Here is a 12,294-nt window from a genome sequence, read left to right as displayed (position 1 = left end):
TCCAATTTCAACAACAGTATAAAAATGATGAACTTACCTCATATGTCCAACTCAAACTATACCTAATACACTTTCCTGTTTGTTTCCCCTTTCAACCTTTAACTGTAGATGGAGTGGGTCCTGATGACCTTCGGTAGAAAACTGTCTACCACCACTTCCTTGAGATCCTCCATGATTTACCTTTTTCCTGTTGACTTAGCTCCTTTTCTAATTTCTCTGATATCCTCTCCCTGTTGTATTCCATTCCCCTTTCTCAAGAACATCATTATCATTCAACATACCATTCATTCCACTACACCCCTTCTCGGGCAACTTACATTGTATTCCACTTTCAATAGCACTTGAAGTCTCATTCGTTACCAGTAAGTACTGCACAATTGTACCCCCTATGGGTAAACATCCTTACTTGGACCTTGAGTTTTCTGTTCATCTCCTGCGCATTCGAAACGTATGTAATTCGAGAGGAAGAGAAGTTTCTTATTGCTCTAAGCTTCATGGCACGATCTAGAGTAGAAAGAAATGAGACAATCCTGAATGTCTTGGTGGTCAACTGTTTATATGTGTGGCGCGCACACACATATAAAAGTGACCCCACTGGACACGGTTTCATAGACTCCCTAAGACACTTGAACTTGGCTCTGATACCAAGCTTTGTCACGCCCCGAACCATGGCCTGGACGTAACACGGCACTCGGTGCCTGACTGCGTGTGACCGAGCGAACCACATGGCTTGCTGAATCATCATGATACATACATGAGCGGAAATATAACGTGAATGCATGATGAGCCTTTATAAAACGTAGTAAGTCATAATACTTAATAAAAACACTTGTTTAAACATGAGTGCGGAAATAACATGAATGAGCCAAAAATGGCTATACGACTCCGAATGTCTGACATAACATAACTGACTTGTTTAGTCTATGAAACCTCTATCATGAGTCTGACTGGAAAACATACTTACTGGGACAAGGCCCCCAGCGTACCTTCAGATACATAACTAAGCATAAAACAAAAGTTGACTAAACCCCGAATGAGATGGGGCTCACCAATAAGCTGATACGAATGCTGTCTTACTGAGCAGATGTGTCGTCCTGTATATCAGTACCTGCATCGTGAAATGCAGGCCCCCGGGCAATAAAAAGGGGACGTCAGCACATTGAATGTACTGGTATGTAAAACAACTGAAAGAAATAACATGGGACATGGAATAACATGATAAGAACTGAAACTGAAAACCTGGACATGAATATGAGTGCATACATATATATATAAAACATGGTAAAAATATCATAAGTAGGGAGAGCAATAACTTATAACCGATCCATGGTCTGGTGCTTGCGTCCTGCCAGCAGAACACTCAGTCCTTGCCAGGGAACATGAGATTTAATAAAATATGAAAGGATCCAGTCATTATGAGAGATCGTCCGGGACATGGGTGGAGCGATCCTCATCCTACGGTGGCTACGTAGTTTCAGGCTATCTGAAGCCCTCCTCGGTAATTAATGCAACTCCCAAAACATGAACATGAAAATAGTGGCACTTGCTGCCCATGGTATATCATGAATCGTAACTTGCTTGTACATGGTATTCATGATCATAACTTGCTTGTACATGGTTTTCATGAATCATAACTTACTTGTACATGATTTTCATAAATCATAACTTGCTTGTACATGGTTTTCATAAATCATAACTTGTAAATATAGTTTCATAAGATAACTTGTCATAGTCTTGCAAAACATGTTTTTGATGCATGAGTAATAACAATAGTTCATAATCATATATATATACTTGACTTGAAAACATGCTTGTAACTTGCTGGATGAAATCATAAAGTTTCATATAAACATAATGAGAACACATGAGGAAGAATTCATGATTCATGGATTTAGCTAGGATTCCTAATATCCGTAATGGAAGATTAGGAATACAATAACGAACATAGATACAAAATTCATGTACATACATACATAATTACGGGCTACCAATATGTTGGGTTTAATGCCCTAGGATTTGAACTTCATATATTTTACGAAACGAATCATGGGGAAGAACGTAGAGATTCCCACATATGGATGGAAGTTCTACATACCTTAACTTTCCGCTTTTGAGCGTATCACAATGTCCTTCAACCCCTTCAACTTCAATCTATAGCAATACAAGTCATAGGGATCCTATATTAGCAACAATATCCATGTTTTGTTCATCTAAGCATTTTATCAAACACTTAGTGGGCATGAAGCTCTATAACCCTCATTAATGGTGTTTTCTTCACCCAATCTCCATTCTTTTACTTCTAGCTAATGCTAAAATCTCAATTAGATGTAATTAACATCATTCTTCATCACCCATATGAATACAACAATCCCAAATCAACAATCCAACAACTCTAGCATAGTTCATATAATTCTCTTCATCCAACCCAAATATTATTCTCCCAAGAATTCATCAATTCACAACTATAAATGATTAGGGATAAAAACATTACCTTTTTGAAGTCCAATCCTCTTGAATTCGGGTTCTAGGGTTTCCACCTCCAACAAAAATGGTCCAATCCTAACTCTATGGATTAGAAGAGTTTTACTCAAGTTAGAAAGGGATTAGGGACTTAAATTCAACTTAGAATCATGATAAAAACTTACCTTGGAAGATCTTGAGGTTTGGGATTTGTTGTCTCTGAGTTTAGAGAGAATTTTCGTGAATGGGGTGTTGGGGAAATAAACCCCAACCCTAAATATAACAAGAAAACGCGTAAACCCGACTTTTGACCCGAAAACGTACTTAACGGACCAAACGACGGTTCAAACGACGAACCGTCGATCAGATCGACGGAGCGTCGATCTGCTCCGTCGAATTGGTCAAATTTCCAGTGAACAATGCACAATCGACGGTTCAAAGGACGAACCGTCGATCTTCCCGTCGAAGTCACCCATTTTCCAGCGAAGACAGGCTTCAGTAAAACGGGCATAACTCTTTGCAAAGATGTCCGTTTGACCTCCATAATATACCGTTGGAAAGCTATTTCAAAGGGCTACAACTTTAATCAAGGATGTTTTCCCAAATTCCAAATTAATAATGGGGTTATAATCGTTGGAAGTATGACCTTCTATAAACTCTCTTGCAAACATGTTCCGTAGAGTGGTTTTCAACTTTGCTTTGCCCAAAGACATTTCTTATGACTTAATTGGTTTTCAAAACACTTCCTATAATCCTCATATTGGTTCCATTATATTATCATCTTATGAGTCAAACTTTCGTCCGAAGTTACGAGGTGTTACAGTTTTGTCTTATGCAACATACTTTGCCTTAAGGCATAAGTAAAAATCTGCTCCATACGACAGAACTTTCCCTCAAGGCATAGACTTTGTCTTATAAGACAAACTTTTAATTATGCCTTAAGGAAAAGTTCTGTCTTATGAGGTAGACTTTTAGTTAAGGCATAACTAAAAGTCCGCCCCATGAGGCGGAACTTTTCCTTAAGGAATAGACTTTGCCTTGCAAAGCAAACTTTTAGTTTTACTTTTTGAAATTTGAGAATACACACAAAAGTTTTTCAACATATAAACTGAAAGTGTCTGATATAAATAAGAACACTTTAACATTTGTTTAAGTGCTCAATTGGAACAAGTCGTATTTCGAGTGTCCAACTGAAATTTACTTGCAAGTTTAAAGGGTGTCAATGTATTAAGCCATTTTTTATTAATATATATATAACATACATATGCACATACACTAGGGTCATATGTAAACACAATCATACATGCATGCATACATATATATACACTAGCCATGGTACATACATACACTGGCCGTCAGCTCATCACACATACAATAAAAATCTGCTATATAGCGTAGCTAAAATGGATAATTAATAAGCTTAATTTATTATATCGCGTAATTTTTCCTTTTCTTTTTCATTCTTGTTTTTAACTTTTCCACTCACCATTTATTAGGTGCAATAGTTTCTTCATCTCGAATGCCTCCTTGATTTTTATGGTGAACTCACTATCATATGAATTGGGTGATTTACGAGAATGACTCTAGAGGTACCTGATTTGAACTTTTGATCTTACTTGTCTCAGGGATAAAACTACAAAATTCAACAGATTTTGACTTTGACCTTGAAAGTTTACCCACTAGGCAGGCAGGGGTCAAAATTTCAAGACCACCCACTTAAAAAGGCATTGGGTGTAATTTCTAGATATTGATTTACATAGATGAAAAGATTTACGCAACAATTGACAGCTTCGACCATTAACAAGGAGAATCATACACTTCAGCAGATAAAATCTATAAAAAAGTTCAGGTCCAACAAAAAATGGCAAGTAGACACGATGACATCTCGTGTCTGTATTCGTGTCTGTATCACATTAATCCCACATATTCGTGCATTGTTTTGCTTAATTTTTGGTGGGCAAAGGCAGCAAGTACATCGTGAATTAATCGATGTGCACCGAAACAAAACCAGAGACCATCGCCTTACAAATAATAAATGAAGATGTTCTCTGTTAAGGTAATGTGGTTATCTTTGAAGAAAGAGAACTCGAACTGGAGAACATTTGAAACCCCTTTTCCTGAAGCTTCCCCCTTTTCTTGCTTAAAACATCTCCCTTCCGGAAAAATTATACTTTGTTTAGTAAGGTCGAAATTTTCTTGCAGCTCTCAACTGCTGTATCCGTTTCTTGTCCTGCTCAAATTTGCTCTGCAGCACCATGATCTCTGCATAACAAAAATGTTACAGGTGATAAGGCACATAATGAGAGAAACAGCAAACCAGCATATTGAGATTCAGTTGCGAAAAAAGGAATAAATTGCACAAACTGCAACTGCACCCGTGTCAGACTTTTAGGAGGATCCGAGCACATGGAATACTGACGGAAGTCTTACACAAATATACAAGTGGGAGTAAATAATAACACATGATTTGGCCCTAAAATTCAAATAACACCCATTAGCCAACAAAGGTCACATCCGACGTCCATTTACTCCCAAACTCGTGTGATTTCTAATAGCCACTCATGTGACCTAAGGCCTAATTAGCTACCTGCAGACCGTGAACTAAGATGCACCTTGAGCTTTCCCACTCTACCCACCACCACCAAACACTTGATAGCTAGTTACATAATAGATAGTCAGTAAAACTGTTTTTACCGGAATGACAAAACTGTTTTTACCGGAATGACAGAATATAGTTCTGTAGTTTCATACAAAGGCAAAGAGAGAGTACCAAAGAAAGTTTCACAAACTAATGAAACTTCGCAGATATATGGATTTAAGACAAAAAGAGTACCTTGACACTAAATTAACACAATTCCACTCAACCTTGAAAAGAAAAATTTCAAGAACAAGCATATATAAAGGTGAAACTCTTTAACACAAAAACAAATCTAGGGCTTTTCTTAAGTCGCTTTAAGTCCCAATTTGATACTACTTCGAGAGATTATCTCTCGCTCAAACTTGACCATATGCATTGCTGAAGCATTCTATTTATTGATAAAGACGAAGCTTCCCATTATCACTTAATTAGATACCAAACAAGTCATTTTAAGATACAGAATGAGGTATTTGTAAAAACAGTGTAAATACACATTCAGATCAATTGTTAAAACCACACTTCTCTATCAAGAACCCAAATAATGAACAACTTAGAGTTTGTTTCGTATGGAGGAAAACATTTCCCGGAAAATAATTTCCAATTTTCTCATGTTGGTTGGTCAAAACTTTTGGAGAAAATTTTCTCTAGGAAGGGGAGCCTTGGAGAAACGGTAAAGTTATCAACGTGTGACCTATGGTTTCACGGGTTCGAGCCGTGGAAGCAGCCACTAATGCTATAAGGTAAGTTGTCTACATACATCCCTTGGGTGCGGCCCTTCTCCGGATCTTGCTAACGCGCAATGCTTTATGCACAGGGCTGCCCTTATTTTCTCTTGAAAAATAAGTTCCTTGAAAATGAGGAAAATGACTTCCCTAGTGAAAATAGCGAAAACAAGTTCCATAAGCGGCATTCCACACTAATTGCCTAATAACAGTCTCAACACACCCCACACCCACCCCTAACCCCATTGCCTGCCCCCATCCCCACCACCTCCACACCTTTAGTCCACCCCCCACCCCCAAACCACCTCAATGCAACCGCAATTGTGTTTGACTAGATTATATACAAATGCTTTTCCCCCTGTTTGGATGGTGGTTTCCCATGGTTCATTAATGTATGATTTTGTATGAAGCCATGTTTGTTTCTATTGTTCTTAAAATTATGTGGTATGGTGTTGTAAACCCATGGTTCATCCCATGGTTATATAACCATGAAAAGTCCCAATTTTTGTAACCACGAATTTGGTGATTTTTCTGTGGTTACATATTTCATTTCCCATTATACCCTACCATCCACCTCACCCCACCCCCACTCCCACCCTCCACCATCCACCCCACCCCTACCCTACCACTCACCGGCCTCACCCCCACCCTTATCCTACAACCACCCATGTCACCCCACCCACCCCTCCACCACCCTCATCCCAAAACCACACACTACCCCCATCCTTATCCCACTACCCCTCACCACCACTACACCCACCCTCATCCCACCCACCCCTCCACTACCCCCACTCACTACTACTTATTTTTTAAAGTTCCTATTTTATTCTCTACCTGAGTTTTATTAATATATACAAACTAATTTCTAATTAAGAGTTAAGGACATTTTAGTAAACTTACAAGTTATTATACAGTACCATACAGTCAAACCAAACAATACAAATGTTATTAAACCACAACAAACGATACAGTCTATCCAAACATTGTGTTCATTAATACAGTACAATATAATACAACACTATACTGTACTATACCATACTATACATTAATGAACCACGGGAAACAACCATCCAAACAGAGGGTTTGAGACTTATTTACCAAACACAAGAAAATAAGTAAGAAACCCACTTAGAAGACATTTTCTTTTGTACCAAACACACCCTCGGTTCCATAATAGCCAATTGACACTCTGAAAAGGATAACATCCCAGATAGTGTTCAACGGGGCGAGATAAGATAAGAAATAATGAATACCTGTTCACCATAAATTTTTAATGAAATGTAAACATTTGAGAATCTTGCTCTTTCCCTTTTATGAAAAAAAAGTTCACATGGAAGACTAAGGACAGGAAGTGGGTGGAAGTTCGAATAAACCTGAAGCAAGGGAGTATCAAAAAAATCAAATATACAATGAGCATACCATTTCTCTTTGCTTCTCTTTTCTGAAACCGGTAGAAATCTAAACCCACATCGTTCTTTTTCTTTTTGGCCATATTATCCATGACTGCAGCCTGGGAAACAGAACCAACTGCAATTCCAGTTTCAGAATCAGTTGTCTTTTTCCTGCCTTTGTGATGTACGACAACAGTCCATCCATCTTCCGCAGCACGGGCTTCTTTTTCTTTCCTTTCCTGTATGAACAAAATACGCCAAATATGAAAGAGAAAATGCATCAAACAAGAAAACATACATGTTAACCACATACAATGAGAATAAATCCAACCATCAGATGTATAGAACATGATTACACTTCAGGGCATTAACAATTCTTTAATTGTCAGTCAAAACATTTCAAGATTTTTCTGAAACTTTTATTCATGATATGAGCAACATTCTACAGAAGTTGTATCTTTGACTAAAAACTGAAGCATTAACCAGCTCTAGACAATAGACATAAAAAAAGCTCATAAGCATCCTAGCATTCCTCCAAGTACTTTAACAAAATCATTAACAGTAATAGAATATTCTGGAGATATGATGTACCTGCTCCTTTTCCGCCTCATAAGAAGTAATAAAGTCATCAATCCTTTCTTGCAACACCTTCAACCCAGGCCTACTCTGGTAATAATCGGTTACCCACTCTGCAACAAAGGAGATTTCTTCTTAATAAGGAAGCAAAAGGGTAAGCGTTTGAATGTAGTTGGCCATGTCAACATTCTTCTGAAAGGCAACAAGGGGGGTATACAGTAGAAGAATAACTTTTAAACTGCAGCAAAATGATTACAGAGATGTTCTTAAGATAAATGGTAACTTTTCAGGCATATATAGATTCTTACTTCTCATTCCTTTCGAGCAGTCCTCATCCCCAGAAGATAGTTCATAAATCTCTTCTTCTACTGCTTGTCCTCTCTTCTCCACCAAATTGTCCTGATTTATTGAAAATGAATGATCCTTCTCTGCAATGTTGACGACATAATTTGGCTTGCCTAGGGGTAGCAATATGGGACTGACAATATCATCATGTCTATTTAACAGTTAGAAGAAATCAGTCTAGTAAAATTAATTCCTTTTCTCCTTTGTACTCTGCACAAAGTTGGAGATGTCGCTTTAAGTGGTGTCTTAAGAAAACAGCTACTTGGGAGATTATTTTATTGTCTGTACTCAATACCAGAAGGTGCTAGAGACACCTGATTTATTAGAAACTTTCTTAAAAGGACAGTAAGGGGTCATTTGGCAAGTTATGTTGGGATTAATTATGCTAACATTATTTCTTTGGTTTGTTGTATTAAAAATAACATGCATTCCATAATTTCTAGATAGTACTGAATAGTGTCTATAAGTGCCTGAATAGTACCGATATTGTTAATGCCATGATTTACTATGTATGAATAGGGTGTATAAGTAATACCAGTATTAGTTGTACTAGACTTAATTTTGCAACCAAATATTGTACTAAATTTAATACTAGCATTATTCTACCTAGTACACCCTACCAAACGACCCCTAATTGTTTAGTACTTTAGTTTTCCTGAACTCTTCACTGTTTTTAAATTTACAGTAAAAGGAAAAAACAAAGAGCGTGAGACAGAGAGAAAGATAGAGAGAAACAAGTCAGACTCTAGAAAGTCTCTCCATACCTGTTTGCTGATCTGAGTCATTATTAGCCTCAACATTATGATCAACAGCCTCATTTCTCCCAGCTTTCTTCTCACTTTTTCTCTTCTTCTTTCTGGATTTCCTTTTCTCAGCGGATATGTTATTTTCTTGACCAAGTGCATCCTCTCTTGCATTAGATTGATCCACTTCCACGCTTTCAGTTTCATCATGTCTGTCATTTTTCCCCTTCTTCCTCTTTGTAGATTTGTTCTTTTTCTTTACTCCATCCACATTATCTGATTCATCTGCCCCACAAAACTGATCAACAACCAAAAAAAGATTGCAGCAATTTGATGATCACAGAAAATTCAAATTGACTTTTATATGTCAATTACCTTTATAATTTGAGAGATGAACTTCATCTTGTTCATCTCTGCTTCTTCTAACTAGCACATGAGATCTCTTCTTCTTCCTCTTTTTTTCTTCCATTTGCTTAGCCAACTTCTCCTCTTGCAATAAAAGGGCATAATCAGTATCATTGTTCAGAAAATGCCAAACTAACAACTGTGATAAGAAAAATTGGGGGTGAAGGAAGGAGTTCTATAATAAACAATCTTGGCTCATTTGAAAAATCACATTTTACTGTAAATAATCCTAAATAAACCCAACGTCATTCTTTCTTAGAAATTTATGACCATTGTTATAGCACTGCGCTCACTGAACACAATTTCTTGATCACATATTCCTGCGCCATATAAGTTTCTTATAAAAAAAATCTGATTCAGACTCTTTAACCCAACTTTCAACAGAGCTACAGAAGTTTTCATCAAAAGAGAACGGAACCTCTATCAAAACCGAATAAAAAGATGAGCTTTGCCACAACAGATTCACTCCTCGAGAACATCCAAAGATTAAAAGTAATCAAGTATTCCGTCAAAGAGAAGAGCAAGATACAGATCAATTTAGGAGCCAAAATGTTTGAGTCATCCATGCAGCAGCATAAATTATTCCCAGGAAACTTGAAAACTAAAGTAGCTCAGAACGTAAATGTTTTCAACAACATTCAAAAGATGGTTAATTTTTTTCGCAAGAAGATTGGATATAGTACTTTTAGTTATTACATGAAGATTAAGGGTGTGTTTGGTACGAACGTAAATATTTTCAGAAAATGTTTTCCAATTTTCTCATGTTTCGTTGGTCAAAATAAACATTTTCTCTAGGAAAACAAAGAAAAGTGCAGCCCGGTGCACTAAGCTCCCACTATGCACGGGGTCCCAAAAAGGGCCGGACCACAAGGGTCTATTATACGCAGCTTTACCCTGCATTTCTGCAAGTGGAAGGCTGTTTTCACTGCTCGAACCCGTGACCTCCTGGTCACATAGCAGCAACTTTACACGTTACGCCAAAGCTCCCCTTCTTCTCTAGGAAAACAAGTTGCTTAAAAATGAGGAAAATGACTTCTCTAATGTAAGTAGGAAAACCAGGTTCCACAAGTGACAAGTTCATTTTCTCCTTCTCACTCACCCAATGCCCCCACCCCTCGTCCATCCAACCCTGACACCCCCGAACTCCCACTCCCCAACCCATCCCATCTCACCCCCATAGTTTTTCGCTGGATTACCTATAAAAAAAAATTTCTTTTATTTTTGACTTGCTTACAAAATACTAGAAAATAAGTAAGAAATCCACTTATTTTCCAACAAAACATTTTCCTTCAAACGAAACACACCCTAATTACTTCTGTTTAATTAGGGGGTCTAAATCAACTGTGCCACAATCCCAAATTAGTTGGAGTATCTTCTATATACGCTCATACTTAGAGGATTCATCATCGATAGACTAGTTTAATCTGTCCTTCAACCTACCGCAACCTTTCTAGTTTTTTTTTTAAATAACCGTGATGTCCGGGCCAGCTTGGGCGCACCTCGACTAATTCTAGAGGATACCTGCCACTTACCACCAACAACATGTTAGGTACCAGATAACTCTATCCACCGAGGCTAGGACAGATGGGAAGAAACGTTTCTAGTTTATATACGAATGTAATGCAATAAAAAGTCTATACTGAAAAGAGAAACCAATAAAAGATGGATAATTTAAGCCAATAATACCTTTTTGAACAAAGTTAGTGTTTCCTACATCTTTAATCATTTTTGTAATCTTTTTTTTCTTTAGCTTCTTCCTTGAATCCTCAGCTCCCATCATCTCGTCTTCCTTTTGTCTGTCAATTTATACCAAAATTAGCAGAAAAAATACGAAAAGAAACCAAGATTAAATTATCAAGCAAAGGGCTGCATTCAACTAAATTTAACTTAAACCCAAGATTTAGGACCCGTTTCGCCATGAAAATTATTCATTTTTTCCGAATTCTTTTTTCACTTTATTAGAATATCAGCATTTGGCCATGAAAATTCCAAATAAACTTGAAAACACCTAAAACCCTGTTTTCATTTTTTTTTTTTACTTTCAATAAATTCAAACAACCAAATATTCTTTGCAATAACTATTACCAAACACAACTCCATCTTCAACTCTAACTTCAAAAATTCCATATAAAGCGAAAAATATTTGGTAGGCGTTTGGCTATAGAAACTAAACTCCTCTAGGTTTCCGAAATTAGCGGAAAAATTACGAGAAGAACGTCATTATCAAATTGTATAGCAATTATCAAGATAAGGCGAAGCATTTAACTAAATTTAACTTAAATCCAAGAACTATAAAAAGGGTAAAAAAATAGTAAGTATTATTTGGTCATTTAACTCAAAAGAAAAAAAGAGAGGAGAGAGGAGAGAGGCGGGGGTACCTTCTTATCATACCGGAGGTTTTGTTAGCAGCAGGTGTGTCAAAGTACAAGCTTCAAACTTGAATATTTTGTGTATAGATGAAAGACCTCTCAAGTCCAAAAGGGAATTTCTTTTTCCTTTTTTTTTTTTTTTTTTTTTTTTTTTTTTTTTTTTTTGGCTAATTTCGTTTTTCTACATAGGATTTTATTTTTTAAGGGACCTTCTGGGCAATTAGTTAGAACTTTTTTGATGACAAGGAATCGAAGCCGCTACCCTTTATTGCGCACACGTAAACTCCGCTCCTATACAATAGCTCAATAACTACACAGGAGAGATAAGTTGCACTAGGCAAGCCCCGTGCAACGAGCTCGACCTAGAAGATTAGTTCGAACTTAGAAGAGCACGACAAGTATGGAAGCGAGCATAGAATATCGGGGGCAGGTAGGAAGATAGGCTAAGGGGAAGGGGGCCTGGGGAGGGCCTGGTCAGTCTAACAGAATGGGCTCGCGAACTAAACGACCTACTCTCCCTCACCTTAACTCCCCCTCCCCCCCCCACCCACCCCCCCAACCCAAAAAAAAATAATTTAACTCCCAAATTTATAAATTTTTACTTTTGGTTCTAATTGTTAATTATAAAAAGATTCTGGTTCATTT

The 12,294-nt window shown here is 37.3% G+C and overlaps 1 protein-coding gene across 8 annotated transcripts; it reads right to left on the bottom strand.

The window, feature by feature from the left end:
* Positions 1 to 4,257: 4,257 nt before the first annotated feature.
* Positions 4,258 to 11,814, bottom strand: LOC132617668 (uncharacterized). Of its 8 annotated transcripts, none has more exons than XM_060332720.1 (8): positions 11,659 to 11,814; positions 10,967 to 11,076; positions 9,251 to 9,364; positions 8,897 to 9,151; positions 8,096 to 8,245; positions 7,803 to 7,900; positions 7,240 to 7,450; positions 4,258 to 4,722 (listed from the first exon to the last, which is right to left on the bottom strand). In XM_060332720.1, exons 1-8 carry the CDS (start codon positions 11,667 to 11,669, stop codon positions 4,637 to 4,639), a joined length of 1,035 nt encoding a protein of 344 aa, XP_060188703.1. In that variant the 5' UTR covers positions 11,670 to 11,814; the 3' UTR covers positions 4,258 to 4,636. The 8 variants fall into 8 exon arrangements, with proteins under 8 accessions (XP_060188703.1, XP_060188702.1, XP_060188706.1 ...); XM_060332719.1 differs by having other exon boundaries at positions 8,897 to 9,160; positions 11,659 to 11,813; XM_060332723.1 differs by having other exon boundaries at positions 8,096 to 8,215; positions 8,897 to 9,160; positions 11,659 to 11,813.
* Between the last annotated feature and the right edge of the window lie 480 nt (positions 11,815 to 12,294).

The sequence above is a fragment of the Lycium barbarum genome, chromosome 11 (assembly GCF_019175385.1).
Source record: "Lycium barbarum isolate Lr01 chromosome 11, ASM1917538v2, whole genome shotgun sequence".
NCBI classification, from domain to species: Eukaryota; Viridiplantae; Streptophyta; class Magnoliopsida; order Solanales; family Solanaceae; genus Lycium; species Lycium barbarum.
This window is presented reverse-complemented; position numbering and strand designations above follow the sequence as displayed.